This window comes from Venturia canescens, chromosome 8, assembly GCF_019457755.1.
Source record: "Venturia canescens isolate UGA chromosome 8, ASM1945775v1, whole genome shotgun sequence".
Classification (NCBI taxonomy): domain Eukaryota; kingdom Metazoa; phylum Arthropoda; class Insecta; order Hymenoptera; family Ichneumonidae; genus Venturia; species Venturia canescens.
Window position 1 is genome coordinate 5,588,583 of NC_057428.1, and position 18,868 is coordinate 5,607,450.

The following is an 18,868-nucleotide window of genomic DNA, read 5'->3' on the forward strand; positions in this document are numbered from 1 at the left end:
GACGACGCCATTTTGAGCGAATTTTAGACCTGTTTAAACCCTACCCTCCTCTCTTTATGGTATGGTATAGCCGGTTTGACGTTACGACGATCGCGACAGTTACAACCAGTTACAACAGTCACCAAAGTAGTACAACAAACATGAAGAATTGACGAGATCAATCAAGATAGTACAAGAGAAAATATTAATAAATGAAATCTGTTTTAACTTTCGAAGGTTTAATTAAAAATGGGAAAAAGACGAATTATGCAGAATAGTGCAACGCCAACGCGCAGCGTAAAGATTGAAATCAAAGATGAGTTTGGTAAGAAATCGCCTTCATTTAGAAAGAATAGGAAGTGATTCGATACGGGGGTGATCAACTACTTTGACATGGTAGAAGGCCCTGCTGGTGCTACCTTATGTGTGTGCAACCACACAAGGTAAAACCATGGTTATTCATAACGATACCTTTTGCTTCCAGGGGATAATGACGTTCTTGTAGCAAGGGATCGACTGAAAGGTGCATTAAGGGAAATTTTACATCATAGTGACGAAGCATCATCAGCAGATGACAGTGAAGAGAGCACTATTCAAGAATACAAGCTTCAAGTGAAAAAAATGTTGTTGATGCTAGTTAATTTGTTTCTCTAACAAATATTCTAAAGTAATTGATCATTCACTGATAAATATTGATTTTTTCAACTCACAGTGCTGCATTGTACAAGGGTAAACCGCCGAATTACCAACAGACTCGAAAAACCAAGCGTCGTAGACAACTACCCATTGATCCGGCCTTTCATCATACCTATGTAATGAAACTTTTTGACAGAAGCGTTGATTTAGCACAGTTCAAGGAGGATACTCCTCTGTATCCTATCTGCAGAGCTTGGATCGCTAATCAACCTCGCAATCCGAATCTCGTTCCAAAGTAATTCATGTTGTTACATTACATTCTCTTATTACAACAATAACTTTATTATCTGCTGTGACATGGTATCAACTCACCAATTAAGTACGGGTATCTTCGCTCTTAGAAGCAAAACCTTGCTGCAATAACATAACAATTACAAAGGGATAATCGCTCTGATATCTTTTGACTAATTATTGCTCATCAAAAAGTATGCATTGTCAATGCTTGTAAACAATCATCTCACTTTCAAATTGCTTCAATAAGATTTATTAAATTGTTTAGAGAAATAAAAAAAGACCAAGAAACGTACTGAGAAAGAGTCATTGAAAAAATACGATTCTTTGGAAATGGAACACTGGAAGTCATTGATCGTTAAAATCAAATTTAGATTGCAAATACTTATGATATATTACTTTTGAATGAAAATAAGTATAGTTATGATCACTCCAGAAAGTTTATTTGAACATATCAATCGGTATATTTTTCGAAAAATGAATAATTTATTTTTCCTAGCCCTCAACCCGTGGACGGGGGTCGTTTTCATCTGGGCCAAATTTCTTTTTTTCGCCCATTGCTCAATATTTGATGAAAAAAAAATTATTAAAAATGAGAAAACCAAACATTTCTTCGTTTCAAAAGTACAGTTTGAAGATTGATCATGAATTTTTTCAGATTTATTCATTATTTACTGCGGGTGTGATAGTGCGAAGACAAAAGCGACTTGGTTCACGGAATTAGGATACCTTAAAAATGTTCACAGATTGAGGGCTAGTTTAACTCTTACATATCACTAAATTTGTAGTTTTCAAACTGTCGGGAGTAAAATTATTTTTAAATATTTTATTTACACGTGATATGCTCCAAAACTTTATCCTCATGTATCGCATAGAAAATACACAATATAAAATCAAACAAACTCAAATTGATATCGATAATAATGACTTAATGATACTTGGAACAATCAATAATTTATCAAGGCAAATAAAAATGATTCTAGAGTTCGGAGTGCGAGTCCAGAAATCGTAAACGAAGAAAATTTTGAGAATCTGCTAAACGCTACGTCTGGTGAAATCAGAGACATTCACTTATTACCACCTCCTTTACAACCAGAGGAAGCATTTCCACGTAACCGAGTACCGTCACCTATATCACAAGGCAAAGAGGATCTTAATCTCGATTATGTGAGTGCATTTTTTTAATCAATATTCTGTCAACATGTAGCGTGCATTTAACTGAGCACGATACCTAAAAAATTATTTTTTTAATTAATTTATGTCTAATAGGAAGGTCAAATTCTGAAAACTCGTGAAACTCTGTTAGAAGATCATCGTACTCACTGGAGTGCAGTGAAAAAAAAATGGCATCAACAATCTCACAAAAACGAACAACGCTTTGCCCAAAGTGGTTGTATACTCTCAACAATATTTAAAAGGTATAGATGAGTTTTTTGGTTTTTTGAATCGTTCCGTTGCACGCTGCTTTCGTTAGGTAAACTGCTTTTGTTCTTTATACGTGCTCCTGGTTTTTTTTTCTAGTTTGTAGTGTAATGGATTTATTTATTTTACATGCTTAGCCTTTGAAGTTGTACTTAACGAGATCATGCACACTACACGAGCGGTAAACAACTGGAATTTTTTTTTCATCATGAGGCAGCCCATACACCTTTGATAATGCACAAAATATTGTAGGTTGTAGGTATGGGCCGCCTAAAGATTAGTACCTCTCAAAATTAGTATCCTCTCAAAATTGATAGATTTGAAAATCAACATAACTAATCAGTTAGTTCGTTGTAATTATCAATTATATAAAAAATATCGTTATTAGTGAAAATTTAACTAGTTAGCTTTTTGATTTGGCAACATTGTTGTTGGTGGAGAAATACATCTATATTGCCGCTAGTAAACTGATGGCTTTTCACTGACGTATGACTCGATACATATATAGATAATCTCATTTCGAAATTTGGGGTTACATCATTATTTGTGAAAAATGAACAAAAAACATTTTTATATTATTTATACCGAGAGAGAAAGTATATACGACTGTGGAGTACTTATACTGATGTAAGCATGTCATACGACTAATTATGAGAGATAATCATATTTAATTTACAATTTCATTCTTAAGGAAGTTCAAGCGATATATATAGGATATCATACGAAAAATACATTAGATTTTATTATTCCAAGTTAACGAATTGAAAATTTGTGTGAATCTTGTTGAACAGCGCTTAAATATGTGTGAAAAATTTGGTGAGGTTTCACCGCCTGGTGATCGAGAATAATCGAGATATTCATTATTGAAAAATGACTGGTTAAACATGGGCTCTTATGGAAACTTTAAAAAAATTGCGAACTTCAACAACAAATATCTCAATTTCGAGATGGTGAATCATCGGCATATTCCGCCAGAAATTTAATACTGTCTTAAGCTTTCTGTTTAAAAATTTTGATTTTGCAAAGTTGGAAAATAATTTTTCCATAAGATACGCTTGAACTTCCTCTTAAAGTTTTGGTGACCGAACATTTTTATAAGGACAGCACCGAGATAAATGTTCAACGAATACGTATATGATTTTAATTTTTTTTTTCAGCATTTACGATCGCTTAAATTTGATTCGAAAGTTACGATCTATTTGCTGCCACAGAAATGTCCAATTTTTAATAATTATTTTCTTTCTTAAATGTTCGGTAGCCCCCCTACATTTTTTTACCGTAATTTTTGAATATTTTTCTATGCTGTGTAGAAAAATCAGATTTTTCTACAGATTCTGAAATACTGTGTATGATCTCATTAACCCTACATGGATGACATAGATTTATAAAATGCTGTTTAATATGGTACTTAGGCCGAAAACAACCGATATGATCGGTGCAGAATTAATACATTTTCAAGTGTATATCTGCAACACGGGCGAATGACATTCTTTTTTAATTTTTATAACCTAGTCATAGACGATAATAATGAATAACAAAAATTTTTCTTGTTATAGGGCTCAATCGGAGTTTGAATAACGAAGACAATATATAAAATCGAAGATCATTATCAAATGAATGAAGACGCATCAAGAATCATCATTATACTTTGTGATGTTCGATGACTGTGGCGTTTTTGCCCTAATTTTACGAACATGTGTAGATGATATGTATCATATATAAGCGAGGTCAATATATTATGTTCCCTTGCTTTTCCTGGATTGTGACACTTTGAATCGAAAACAAAAATATAAATTTATTTATCAATTATTTTTTATTGACAATCAACATTATTGGTAACTTACAATATTACAGAGAAAATCCAATGTCTTCATTTTGTTTCTATTTACTTTCAATTAAAGTATTTATTCACCGCATCGATGTCGCTGCTCATGTTTATTTTCTGTTATTTATTTACACTATACTATTGAACTAAGTTAGTCGTTCCTTTGTCCCGTGGAGAAATCATTTGATTAAGCTGCCACCAATGACAGTGAATTGAAAGCAAACTTCAATTTTGGTTAATTGTTTTATCAATTCCCACTTTTATTTTTCTTGACCATTTGCTTTTTCGATTAATTTTGTAGATTAACGTCACGGAACAAAGATCCGATGAGTTCAAACTCTTTTTAAAAATTTACAGATATAAAACATTAATTATGAAATAAACAATGCAGTGTCATTGTATATTCTGGATTGCACCTTATTTTGAAGAGATAATTTCAGAAAATTTTGCGTCTCACTTTTCAAAAATTTTTATTCAAGGTTTTCCACCGAAGTAATGAAAATTAATAATTCATTCACCATACACATGAGCATACAATGGTTCCCGTATAAAATGTCTGATGAGTAAATATTTGCTCTGTACAGTGTAATCGGTTTTGTTTTTGACAAATGAAATAATAATTTTCTGATTGTTTCTATTGAAATTGGGTTCTGAAAATGCTTCCGTTTTCAGTTTGTTGAGTAGCATCGCGAGCGATAATATTCGAGAAAGTTCTCTCCTAATCGATTCATTTATTTGAGTGGAACTTCATACTTCTATTTTTCTTCGTGTTATTTAATAGATTTTTCTGTTCCCATACTATCTTTTATATTTAGTTTCGTGAAGTGTTCACTTATCGGTGAGTGAAAGTTCGAGGACTTGTCGAAACGTTTCCTCCTCCAATAGACGACGTTGATCATCCTCAATTTGCTGTTGTTCTGATAACCTCAAAGCAATCCTCAACTGTTCCGCTGTATCCTCTATCGAAACCCTATCATTGTTCTCGTTGCAGCACCTTTTTTTCTCATTATCCTCATCTTCCAACTCGTTATTCACATTCCTCGGGCTCATAAGATTTCTTTCACGTTCATTGTCTACCTCGCCGTACTTTCCCGGAAAAATTCCGTTTTCTCGATAAAGTGCCAAGCTAGCTTGAATAGCCCTTTGACATGGAGAAAAATGGTCTCATGAGTTTAAAGTATGCCTTTTAATCGCTGAAATTAAAAACTACATACAATTATAAAAAAAAAAAAAAAATTCCAACTGATAGAACTTGAGCCATTCACAAGGATTGTGATAACGGTGTAGTGGAATACACATAATAAATTCAAAACATGGCAAAGTAGAAACTTTTTCTTGCAAAGTTACTTGCACAAAAGCGTTGGAGATTAGTTAAAAATATTAATTAAATATATGCCAAATTAGACTGCTATCCTTTAGATTGTATGCTAAATTGGATTTTTTTTCACTCTGCAAGCTCGCCCGGTTGGAATTTTTCTGTATTGGAAATTTCCAACTTTTTGACTTTTCTATAGTAAGCGGCCGTTTTGGCGCGAGAACGTTTTGGCGTAAAGACATTTTGACATGACTATTTGGGTGTTAAGGTTGTTTTAAAATCAAAATAAAAAAGTGCAACGCAAAAAATAAAAATGAATTGTGAAGGATTAAAAAAAAACAATCATCGTAGCAACAAAAGATGTAATTATTTTTTTTATGAAAGAAACAATTTGTTGGCTATGCCAATTAAAATATTCTAGAATCGTCCTATTCGAAAATTTCTGAACAATTTCAGCAAGTCGAGCATCAGACTCAACATTGGACCGATACAATAATTGTAAGGCCAGATTTTATCGAGAGTCCCCTAGCGGATTTTGTAAGCAGCTTTCTGGTCGTTTTTGTACAAAAGTTGACCAGTCATTTGTGGTCGGACTGAGCTGAACATTGGGCATTCACGTCGGTCGTTTCGACCAAGAAATCGTAGTGGAAACTCGAGAATTCCGACTCTGACCACGAATATCAGGTCTAATTTATCTAAATCGACTACTATCCGACTAATTCCAACCACAAAAAACTGGTCACAAAATCTGGTAGGCTCTCGTTTCTTTGGAGTAAATTTGGTGTCTCTTGATCGTGGAACGAAATAATCGTGTTCAAGAACTATGGAGAAGTAATCGAAAAATTGAGTCATGGAAAAAAGTTTACTGAGAACATAAACCGAGAAAAAGAGACTTGATTTGAAAGACTTGGAAGACTTGATTATTTAAAAATTTTAATAGTTATTCTTGGGGGGCGCCCCCCCCCCCCCCTCGCCCGTGTTGAATACTATATGAGTATTTAAGAGCATGGATCAGTCGACTAACCTCACCTTGAATTTTCGAAATGAAAATTCTCCGCTGTTGTTTGACTAATCAAAAAAAGGCTCTGTCAGCGGACGCGGAAAGATGGCAAAAATACGCTGACAGGGGCTTTTTTTTTATTGATCAAACCGTGTCGCAGATATTCAATTTCGAAAATTGCAGCTCTTGCGCTCACGGTGGCGAGATAGCGACTGATCCATGCTCTTAACTGCTTCAAATTAAATCATTGATATCTCTTTTCAAAGTCAACCAAAGGTCACAAAATTTTAACTGAGTGAGTCATTTTTCGAAAGATTTTAACATCTTTACAAATTTTTATAATTTTCTGATTGTTAATTGATTTACCGAGGGTACTTCCTTAACATAAAAAATTTGTAAGTGAACGTGGATCAGGTTTTGATGAATTAATATTAAATGTTGACGAAACAAGGCAACATTACGAATTTTGAGGTTGGCGCGAATACTCGCTTCTAGTTTGGACTGCCTAGAGTGTTCCAAAAAAGGCGATTTTTTTTCATTTACCGTCTCTTGAGAGCATAAATATGACGACAGAAAAAACTTTGTCAAAAAAAGATCCCGTAGCTTAATTTTGAAACGTGGTGCAAGCCATTTTTGTTTTTTCACAATTTTATAAAAAAACCAAACATTTAAAAAACTCCCGACTGAAAAATCGGGGTGGGGTTGTGGAGTCCCACGTATTAAAAATAAAAGGAAGTCGAGGAAAAAATGAATATTAGAAAAAAACAACATTGTAAAAAGGATATGCGTTTCCAGAAAATAATTTATCTGCAAACTCCTTTTCTTAAGAAAATAGCAGTAAACTTTAAAAAGACTGAAATAAAATAGATGAAATATAATTGAGATAGATAAGAAACCATTTAATACAACTCCCTCGAGATTCGATTTTTATGGTTAATATTGATTGATCGAAGGTAAGTCATATATATACAAAATAAAAATTTTAATATAGTAATTGTCGAAGTTGAATGATTGTACAAAGAATGAAGGTAATAAAAAAAATGTTATCTTACAAAAAACAAAAATACACTATAAACATAATGGAATACGGTATTTTACACCATGTAAAAAAATATACAAAAAAATGCATGTTTATGATAGATTTCGTAAAAAGTAAACGAGAAACGTCAATATTTATTCATAAAAATGCAATGAAAATTTTATAATTCAATTTTGAAAATCATCCTTTTTCATCGGTTTTTCAAATGTCTAAAATGCTATCCGCCATATTGGATTCCAACGTGACGTCACTCCGATAGTAAACAATCTAGATTCTTATCATACGCTCTGTGTTATTTTGAAATTTTACAAGTTATTGTGTATACGTTTGTGGATTTTTATCATTCATTTTATTAAAATCGCATCATGGAAGACGGTTTTGTGAAAACAAAAAGTACAAATCTACCAATGATAAATATGTTGATGAATCCAAAATTTTTGTGGCATTTTTATACTTGTATTATCGCATTCAGGCACGAGACACCAATGATATTCCATTATAACTCATTATATTCACAAATCTTGTTACTTGGTCTTTCGCAATCGTATCTAACGGAGTGACGTCACAAACCAAAACAACATGGCGGCTAGCGTTTCCGCGCGAAAATTGAAAATTATAAATAAAAAATAGTTTTTAAGACACTTTTCGGTCTTATAAAATTTAAATAAAAATTCCACTGGTTTATTACAATCTCAGGATTATTTTAAAACAGTTTTCAAAAAAAGGTGTAATACCCTATTCAATTTTCGTCGGGAGATGTCTCTAGTTCTTATTTATTGTTTTAATTAGACATCTCCCGACGAAAATTGAATAACTTTTTTTTTAATGATGAATAATGAAGAATGATGAATAGAAATAGATGAATAACAACTTCTTTTTATTTTTTTTCAAACGAAATGAATGAAAAACTCTTTTCCGGCTGTTTTTTGGTCACCTTCTTAATTTTCCTCTATTTTTTATCAAACTTTTTGTTATTATTTGATATCTTTAAGCGCAAGAGCGTTGTTTGCTACGTTTATAAAACGATATGAGATGAATAAAAATCTGTTTCTTGAACTTTTTGTCACCTTTTCATTCATTTGTTCCTTTTGTCAAACATTTTTTTATTTTTTAAATAATTCCGATCATCGCATATTATTCGAGCAGCAGATCGTTGATTTCTGCGTTAAACAATTAAAAAAAAAAAACAAGTATCTTGGATGAATTTGATCTTTGACAAGCTTCGAGGAAGATTCTATGAGATCGGGAAAATTCTCAGTGTATCAGTGTATATAGACCGATCGAGCGATAGAAATTTGTTATATATATTAGGGTGGTCGTTATTTGGGGTCAAAATTTAATTTACCCTTTCCGCTCCCTAAATCGGTTCGAAATACATAAAAAGTAATGCTGTAATTTTTTCAGATTTTTAAAACAATGCTTAATTCTCGACCGCGGGGGTTGAAGTTTTCCGTTTGAAATATATGGAATTTTTCTGCGATTGTGGTCACGATTTTACTGTGGGCCTCAAAACTATAGGAAAATCTTGAAATTTTCAAAAATTACTTTACAAGTATGTTGCTACACGGGAAAAATTTCCAAAACTTTTGCCCTCAAAATGTTGTATAGCATCACTATACTAACTCATTAATGCGGAAAACGACAATTTTGGATACATAATTTCAAGTACGCAGTTTTAACTGAAGAACAAAAGAAAAATTTTCCAAAGTCTGATATAAAGGGTTTTTGAGGGTGCTCTTTCAGAATCTAGCATTTATATTGTAAAATTAAATCAAAATCTTCATTACTTTTGCGTTTTGAATTGAAAATTCAAGAATTTTTAACGTTTTTTTTCTCCTTCAAAATTTTGGAGAATTTTTCTTTTGTTCCTCAGTTAAAACAGTGTACTTGAAATTGTGCGTCCAAAATTGTTATTTTGCGCATTAATGGGTTAATATGGTGATGCTATACAACATTTTGAGGGTAGGAGTTTTGGAAATTTTTCCCGTGTAGCAACATGCTTGTAAAGTAATTTCTGAAAATTTCAAGATTTCCCTATCGTTTTGAGGCCTACAGTAAAATCGTGACCACTAACGCAGAAAAATTCCATGTATTTCAAACGGAAGACTTCAACCCCCGTGGTCGAGGGTTAAGCATTGTTTTAAAAATCTGAAAAAGTTACAGAATTACTTTTCATGTATTTTGAACCGGTTTAAGGGGCGGAAAAGGTAAAATAAATTTTGACCCCAAATAGCGACTACCCTAATCTAATACAGTTGTTGCTCTCTCTCCGCCGCCGCCAGGCTTCCTCTCTCGCTGCCGCTGCCGTCTCTCATCGTCCGATATATCGTCTTCCCCCTCCACGCGGCCATAACGCTTTTTCGCGACAGAAAAATCCTAATACTCCCCCGTCTATATAGAAGTTTCATTTCAAAAAATTCTAGAATCGATTTTCGGAAAAGTAACCGAATCGCATAATTACCTTTTTTTCTGAAGGAGAAACAACTAATTGAACTGAAAAAGTTTCCATCCAAGTTACGTACATTACTAAAATTTATATCAATTCGAGGTCAAGTAATTAGTAATTCGGAATATTAGTTCCTCTGGGACAACTCGAGAATAAAATGAAAAAAAAATAATATTATCCATACAAGCAAAATACCACATAGTATTATTCTGAAGAACCAACAACATAATGAATAAAAAAAGTATTAACCTAAGTTACTTTTAGCACTAAAATTGGTGATATCAATTGGAGGTTAAATACATATTTATTAGAGATTCGGATTAACACGCATTTATGGGTAATTAGCAGATTTCGACATTCACGTACTGAGAATCGTTGACTAAATTATTCAATTTTAGCATAATGAAATTATTTGAATAGGGGTTGAGAATGTTCGTACGTTTCAAGACGTTTCGTCTAAATCACTAGTGCGAATCAAAGTCAATAATTATAAATACCTTAAAATCTTGTTTTACAACATTTAAGACAAAACTAACCCATTTTTTTAACAATCGGAACCTATCAAAATTTACTCATTTGAAATTGTTATCTACATTATTTCATTTTAACATTATAAAATCATGTGTAAGTACGTGTTCTTGTCCGGCCCATCACTTTTTATTAAGTCGCTCATTCGAATCATGTGATATACTGTTGCGGTAATTTTTTGTTCTTCCAATATTTTGATATACTATATTTTTATGTTGTATGATTTTTAGCGATGATTATACATGTGCTACCGATTCATCTATATTTCGCGAAAGCTATATTATTACCGCTTTTTTCAACCTACCTCCCTGCGTTTATAGTTTGTCATGCAAGTAACGGTGGCAGGTTGATAGAAAGTGCGTGCGAGTGACAAAAAAGGGACAATATGAACGACGGTATACACAAGAAAAATTGTCAATAATGAAACATATATGTTCAATTGTGAAACGCATATCTTTTTGAACATTGAAAAAACTTTACGTCTCACCTTTGAATTTGTCGTTCCTCTTCTGTCGTTATGTTCGGTGTAGTCGGTCTAGAAGGTTTTTGTGCCCTAAGAGCCTCCCATATATCAACCTTGAAAATTCACAGTTGCGTTTATTGTTATCTGTTAATGCTGCTCGTTCGGGCTTCTCCAGTATAGACATTAGGGTGTGCAGAAAAAAAAATATTTTTGTTTTTCTTTGCAGACAACCGAGAAAGTTGATTTGAGGTAAAAAAAAGAATTCCAAAAGTAGAGCACACCAAAAAATTATTTCGAACGACACGTCGCGTCTGAAGATTTTTCATAAGAATAACCCAGAAAACTATTAAACCCTCTGATCGTCGTATCATAACTCTTAACTCTTTGTGTCACGGATTTTTCTTTTAGCTCAATGGCTTGAAATTTAATACTCGGGGGTTTTCGGGGTCGCTGATTACGATTCCACCCTCGAAATTTCAAAATTCAAAATGGCGGATCCAATACGGCGGCCAAAAATGCAAAATTTCATTCAAACCGCAGAATATTTGGTACTCGGGAGTTTTCGGGGTTGCTGATTACGATTCCACTCTCAAAATTTCAAAATTCGAAATGTCGGATCCAATATAGCAGATAAATATTCACAAAATAGTGCCAATATGATGAAGAAAAACAAAAAAAAACGAAAACAAATATAAAAAGAACAAAAAAACAAAAAATGGAGACAACAACCACCACGTCCTCGTTCGTGTCTCTGGTTTTGACTGAGTGTGGAACTTTGTGCAAAATATCATCAATTCTATTAGACCCCCGAGTGGCGACTAATTCTTATTCTTTAATAAGTTCAAAATTTCGGTCGAAACTGCTTAGAAAATGGTTACAAAACACAAAGTTTACAAAAAAAGAGGTCACAAAGGGATGAAACGATTTTTGCATGTTGAATTCGCATCTAATGAGTGCAGATTTGTAATGAGCGACCCCAAAAACGCCTACCAACTTTTGCTTTCATCGAACGGTTTTTAAATTTTGGGTCTGCCATATTGAATCTGCCTTTTTTAATTTTCGAATTTTGATTGAAGATTTGTAATCAGCGACTCTGAAAACCCCCGTGTACCAAATTTCGCTTTCATCAAACGATTTTTGCATTTTTAGTCCGCCATATTGCATTCGCCATCTTGAATTTCAAAATTTTGAGGGCGGAATCGTATTCGGTGACCCCACAAACTCTCGAGTATAAAATTTTGAGCTATTCCCACATAAGGAAAAACGTTGTACTTCGAAAACACCCGGAGATAATGAATTTTATCTAGAACCATTGCGATTTGTTAAGGTTTGTTTATGTGCTGTGACGGTTTTTTATTTTTGACCGTCACTAAAGCATAGAGTATCGGAAGGAGAGCGCTCCCATAGCTCCTGCTCGATACTTCGGCCACACGATTATCTCACAGGGCTTGCTTAGGGCGATAGTTTTGTTAATATTTTATTAATTTGCGTCTTGAAATACATTTTTTCATGTGAGTGATCCCGGGAAAGATAGAGAGAGAGAGAGAGAAAGGACTTCGCATTCTGTTGTTGATACAAGGACGAGGCAACGGAAATCTCACGGAAGGCTCGAGAATATTCGAGTTGGAAAATATTCGTTTGGCATCGAGGACTTGGTTGTTTTTCCATCGTTACGCCAGGGCCGTCGTACCCGCCGGATTCTCCCGTCGACAATCATCGAACGGCGATCATCGCATCATTCTCGCGAGGTCCCGTAAATTATGCGAACTCCACGGTCCGTTTTCTTGCGTAAAAATATAATGGTCGAGCCAGGGGTAAAATGCATTGACATCGTGTGTAGCATTTCCCGATTTTCAAACTCATTCTGGGGCCCTGTCTAACGTTCGGACCAATTTTGTAATTGCACCGGACCTGTCAATAATTTTCGGGAGTATTCGAAATTAGGAGAGGGGCGGGAGACAAAATCCTCGTTACGCGTAACGTTCTGGTTCTCGAGGAGATTCTCGTGAAGTATCGAGCAGAGAGGACGTGTCGCGAAAATGGGAAGAAACACCGTGAGTTCCTTCCTTGTCACTTTCTGGTTTGGTTGGTGGGCCCTCGAACATCTTTCCCGGGTCATATTTTTCGTGATCTCGTATAATTAAAAGAATTACCGTCCTTCTCTTGTGTTGAGAGAAATTTGGTCTCGGTGACGACTCTGTCACGTGTTCCTTTGTCGGCTCTTTCGATTTTTGTTCCCGCAGTCGCCCGTTTAGCGTTTCGCGTTATTTAAAGTTAAATTTTGTGTCGAAGAGTAATCGTGGCCGTACTCGAGATCTCCAATTTTCGTGTTTCGTGTTTCCAAGTTTCGCGTTTGGTAAATAATTGTTCCCGATTGGCGTAAGTTGTTTCCCGGGCTGAAGGGTCGCGAAATAATTGTGTAATTGCGTGCGTGTGTGAGTGACTGGGTCGGGATGATTTGACGCGAACAACGTTCGATAGCTCGACCGAGTAACCGAATATCGGGGGCTCGGTATTGCGAATAAAACATCGACAATTTCGTTTTCATCTTAAAATTTATTTTCTCGACCGTGAGTAGATCCACGGAGAGAATAAATTCGAGCTCGGTTTAGATTGTAGAGGATGTAGGATCCCGACCAATTTTGTGTGTGAGCGTGCGAGAATTTTGAGTGTGTGAGTTCGCGATTCTTCTCCCGTGGTTCAGTAGAGACGCGTGATCGTTATATTTTCGTTCTCCCGTGTTAAATCTTTCGATAAATTAAATTTGGATAAACTCTTTTCTTGAGCGAAATAATGTAAATTTGTTTGCGACTGAAACTAATCCCGAGCGTGCATATTTCTGTTGTAATTTTTCTTATATTTTCCGACTTTAAGATTAAATTTGTTATTATTATTTCCAAACGTAATTTTTGTGTTTTAATTATTCTCGAGGTCACCTCGCCCATCCCGCTGATCGCAAGCTGGTCAACTTTACATCTCTCTCTCTTTGCCGTCGAGTCGCTTTGCGACTGGCGCCCAACCTTAAAATTTCCATCTTAGATTTTGTTTAAAATCGACGGGAAAGAGAGCCAGACTTTTGTGGCATTTTTCAGGGCTTGGAAAAATCCGTCACAGTGCATAAACAAAATCATTCATGATTACAATTATTGCACATCAATTCTCATTTATGAAGATATGACTGATGCGGAAACACCAAAAAAATGTAAAAATTCATCCGAAATTGCTCAAAAAATGATTCTAAAACAGGTCGCACTCTGAGAGTGCCACCATGGCACAAAGGGTTAATGACAGAATCACACAAAAACCACAAGAGTTTGTTGGCTGTACTTCCGAATACCGATTACCTCCGATTGGTTTCAAATTTGGCACAGACCTTGTATTTGACATCACAAGAGACTCTGTGAAAAGATTTTAGGCGCATCGTAATATTTGCCGAGATATTTCAGTTTTAAAGTCGGTTTTTAGTGTTACAGAGTATATCTATATTCATAAATGTATATCTATATTCATAAATGTTTTAAGCTAAATACCCGTATAGGATTAGAACGTGGGCAATGGGGGTCGCAGGAGGCGAAGCCCCCCGAGATAGACTATCGAAATTTTGAATTGATCATAAATTCATCTAATAATATCTCTTTTTTTTCTTTTCCAAGTCTTTCAAATGAAGTCTATTTTTTCTCGAGTTACGTCCTCAGTGCGTGCGTGCGTGCGTGCGTGCGTGCGTGCGCGCGCGCGCGCGCGCGCGTGTGTGTGTGTGTGTGTGTGCGTGTGTGTGCGCGCGCGCGTGCGTGTGTATATGTTGAGGGCTGTTTTGTTTAAATATGTGTGGACCCTACGGTTCGTCAATTCCGCGGTATTTTGTGACTCCAAACCACGTGCGTGCGTGCGTGTGTGTGTGTCATTCACCATACCAATAGATTTCAGTGAATTATCGATTTTCAAATTGAAATATTTCGGTAAATATTGAGATGCGCTAAAAAACCTTTTACAGGGATTTTTGTGATGTCAAATAAAAGGTCTGTGCCAAATTTGAAGCCAATCGGAGGTAACCGGTATTCGGAAGTTTATCCCTTCTTGGTAGTTTTTCGTAGAGAATTACTTCCTCTATCAGAAAATCGGTATAAATATTGTAATTTCATAATTTCTATAAAATCATTTATTTTTATAATTTTTATCGAATCGAAAAATAAGAAACACATATTTTTTTATCGGCTTAAAGCTTTTTTTTAAGCTCTACTTTTGGGATTCTTTTTCTTCACCTTAATTCAACATTCTCGGCTGGATGCAAAGTTACAAAAATATCGTTTTTTTCTCGCACACCCTAATAAACATATAATTGGCATTATAAAAAATGACTATGTTGTGGCTCCGGATTCGCAACTTTTACCTCACCTCGTCCTTTTCACTTCCAGCTTCGAGAAGACTCTGTTGAATTGCAAATTGGAGCAGATCATCTTCGGCCTCTATGCTAAATTGTGATCGATCCTCGGCTCCTATATTTCCCGCAAATAAAATCATTCAGCGCAGCTACATTATTTTTCTTGTCCATTTAATGAGTCAAACAGTAAAACTTACCTAATTTGATATAACCGTTCGGGGCCTCAAAACAAACATCATCCACTATACAAGTGATCCGATGACTCTCTTGTATTCTACGTACATGTGGGATCTCCTGATCGAGACCGAATATATTGCCGAATGTTATCCTTGCGTTGAGCACATGGAACAACGGTATTTCTATTAAAAAGATTTTTACACATAATTCAAATAGAACCACAATTATGCAGATATACGTTGAAAATTCGATGGAATTAAAATGTAAGTTTTGCGATGGAATAACTCTTTGGTTTCTGAATTTAATGAGATATTCGATATGAGACCGGCGAACTTTTTCCCTGATCCCCGCTCATTTGGCTATTTTTTTTTATAGGATTTTTTATAGGATGTTTTTTTCAGATTTTTCTGAACAATCGTTTTTGGAAAAAATCCGAAAAAACGTATTTTAAGCTATCGCCCGTAGTTAAAGCATGATTTTTTCTGTATGTTTATGAGCTATCAACGTTGAAAAATTCTTCTTCTAGATTTTGAAAAAAATGAATTGACATATTTTTATTCATAAAATTTTTAAGTCGAGCATGGCTCTTTAATTTCCAATACTTCGTGGCACTTATTCGATTGGAGTATTTTGTATAAAGACTTTAGTACATCCCGGTTTGTCGCCGTGAGCTCCACGCCGGACTATAGCATTAAGCAGCCGTTAATTAAAATGCGGAACCATCGCGATGTATTTGCCATAACGATGACTTTACTAGTTCAAAAAAATAAGTTCTTCCCAATCGTTCCATGACCGGTGTAATAGCTTCAAATATTGTACGTACAATCATATTATATTTGGAATTCGGAACTACTAGCTGATCAACGTCCATAATTTTGATTTGATTATTCAAAAATTGTGAAGAAAATTAGTTTTAGATACCAAAATATTTAACTATTGGCCCGAAGTGAGTGTTTCTCGATTTTTTCGGAATTTTTTAACGTTAATAGCTCATAAACATACAGAAAAATCATACTTTCACTACGGGCGAGACTGGCGAAAAAGTCCGGTGGTTTCGCATGCAATACCTCATATTCCCTCCGTGCGCGTACTCATACTACTTTGAAATGAGCGTATGTTGTGTATACGTATTCCCCCAAAAACGCCGGAGTCCCCGTTATGGTGGCGCTGGCAGTATGTATGAATACACTAATACTATTAGTGCAGTAGTATTAGTTTTTTTGCTCCGCCCACGTGCACAGAGCGAATATGTAAACGGTGATGAATCCGTGTGTAGAGTGAACAGAGTCAAACTTAATCCTTAAGGTTGTTGCTTAAAATTTTTGAGATGAATAGATATTGATGAAAATTTTCCCATTTGTTGATACATATTTCCTGAATACACTGTTTCAAGGAATACTGAGGTTACCGAACTAATTTCGGAGAGATTAAACGTTGAAGTTGAGCAAAAATGCAATTTCATTACATCTGTTGAATCGGACAGAGTCGTTGCCTTCACACTTTTTTGCTTATATCACTCTTATTAATGAAGAAATTCATTTGAAAAACAACAGTTCAGATGAGGACGATATATAGAATGATTTTATTGAAAAGAACAGATAGTTTACCGACTAAAATAACAAAAAATCGCCGAAAATATGTGACTGCATCACGATCATATTGGGTTAACTGAGACTGTCGTGTAGAAATGCGGCAACATTGTAACTACGACACTAACGGGAGCAATTCCGTTATTCCGTGACAGATTCATGATTCGCACTTTTACAATCCGACGGCCCTCTACATCAATTGATTCGAAACTTTTGATATTCTCGTCACAAATCACTTTTCGTTTTTTTTCAGCTTTAATGAGCATAGTGCGATGCTTATAAACGCGAGAACTGACAAATCGACCATTCCATCGATGAGTTTGAGGTTTTTTTGAATTTGTTCTCCATCATTTTCGTTTACCGCAGTCGCTGACATGATAATCTCCAAAAACGCCGGACGAAAAAAAATGACACGAAAACACAGAGGCATATAGGTCTCACTGCATCCAATCCAACAGCTGAATATGAAGGAATCACACAATTTTCAATCATCGAGAATAAATTTTCTATCAACTTTGGGTGATTAAAATGAACGTATTTCTGAATTATAATCAATATTATCATTCACAGAGTTGAAAATTTTCGCATTGTTCATCTGAATTAAAAGTAATCATTTATTATCTATAAGTTGGCATTGCTGACGTCACTCAATGCATAAGCATAGGAGTTCCGTCCCTTACCCCCACCCTCTCAAAAGATTTAGCAACAACCTTAATAGTCACACGGGGTATATTGGACCCCAGCCGTTTTTCGATCGACGATACCGAATAGAAATTTCGAGAACATGGGACTTCTGGTGCCCTCGGTCGATAGTTCGGACCTTTGAGAAGAGAGCCTCATCGTTATTATTTGAAAGGGCCCGTTAGTTTAGTTTTGGTAGTCGATCAAGTCAGACCGTGCAAAGATCTGGGGTCCGATCCACCCCAGCGTGACAAATTTAACTAATACTACCTGAAAGCGTGATTTCTCAGGTTTATAGAACGAGTTGATTTTTTTTTTAATTAAAAATTACGATTTCTACATCAATTTTTGTGAAAAAAGTCATTTTTCCTGCATTCTCTTCTTTGACATTTTTTTTAATATTAAAAATACCACGAATAGAATAAACTCATTATGGTCGTTTCTTAAAGGTTCAATATACATTGCAGTATTGTTATTTTATTTTTTTTTTTTAGTTTTTCAATTATTTATCGTCCCCCAAAGTGAGTGGGGTACTTTGGATCCCGTGTGACTATTACGCCAGAAACTTGAGGTGTGACTGGTAAGTGTTAATTGATAAAGTTTATGCCTCCCGTTCTTTTTCTCTGCAAATATTACTTTAACCGCGAAATCGTTACAATGGGAATCAGATCTTACCGATTTTCACGGGAAATCCGGACGGTAACTGCATTTGTATAAAATCCTTGAGTTTGGCAAAGTGTGAATTCGAGATGGCCATTAGATCGACAATCGGCATTATTTGTTCTTGAAAACTCAACGGATACTCTTCACTGAGCCATAGCGTAGCCTGCGGTTAAACAATCCAATCTAGAGTGCAACATGAAACATTATGTAGCTAAAGTTAGCAGCGCTAATTTGACGTTTTCTGTAATTATAAATGGAGAGCTCTTGATATGATTATCTACTGGATTTTGAAATAATTTCTGCTCCGGATTTTTCAAAATGCTCGTCATATACACTTCCACTTTTTCAAAACTTTGGGTATACCCGGCGAAATATTGTTCTGTGGTAAAACTTTTATATCTCAGTCAAAATAAGAGGTATTCAAATTTAGCAAGCG

The 18,868-nt window shown here is 35.1% G+C and overlaps 2 protein-coding genes across 11 annotated transcripts in view; one reads left to right on the forward strand and one right to left on the reverse strand.

The window, feature by feature from the left end:
• On the forward strand, window positions 1–4,137 carry mip40 (Myb-interacting protein 40). Of its 2 annotated transcripts, XM_043426674.1 has the most exons (7): window positions 1–126; window positions 217–304; window positions 464–602; window positions 692–910; window positions 1,890–2,073; window positions 2,176–2,324; window positions 3,885–4,137. In XM_043426674.1, the coding sequence occupies exons 2-7, from the start codon at window positions 229–231 to the stop codon at window positions 3,904–3,906; spliced, it is 789 nt and encodes a 262-aa protein (XP_043282609.1). In that variant the 5' UTR covers window positions 1–126; window positions 217–228; the 3' UTR covers window positions 3,907–4,137. The 2 variants fall into 2 exon arrangements, with proteins under 2 accessions (XP_043282609.1, XP_043282608.1); XM_043426673.1 differs by having other exon boundaries at window positions 66–304.
• LOC122414958 (ankyrin repeat domain-containing protein 13D) overlaps window positions 4,123–18,868 on the reverse strand; it is an 83,605-nt gene continuing 68,859 nt past the window's right edge. For 8 of the 9 annotated variants that reach the window (XM_043426663.1, XM_043426666.1, XM_043426668.1 and 5 more), the window contains 5 exons: window positions 18,445–18,595; window positions 15,520–15,681; window positions 15,337–15,437; window positions 10,969–11,057; window positions 4,123–5,294 (listed from right to left, as the gene is read on the reverse strand). In XM_043426663.1, coding sequence (XP_043282598.1) covers window positions 4,982–5,294; window positions 10,969–11,057; window positions 15,337–15,437; window positions 15,520–15,681; window positions 18,445–18,595 — 816 coding nt within the window. In that variant the 3' untranslated portion in view covers window positions 4,123–4,981. Of the gene's footprint in view, window positions 5,295–10,785; window positions 10,790–10,968; window positions 11,058–15,336; window positions 15,438–15,519; window positions 15,682–18,444; window positions 18,596–18,868 lie in introns of all 9 variants that reach the window. The other variant, XM_043426670.1, reaches the window with a different exon arrangement.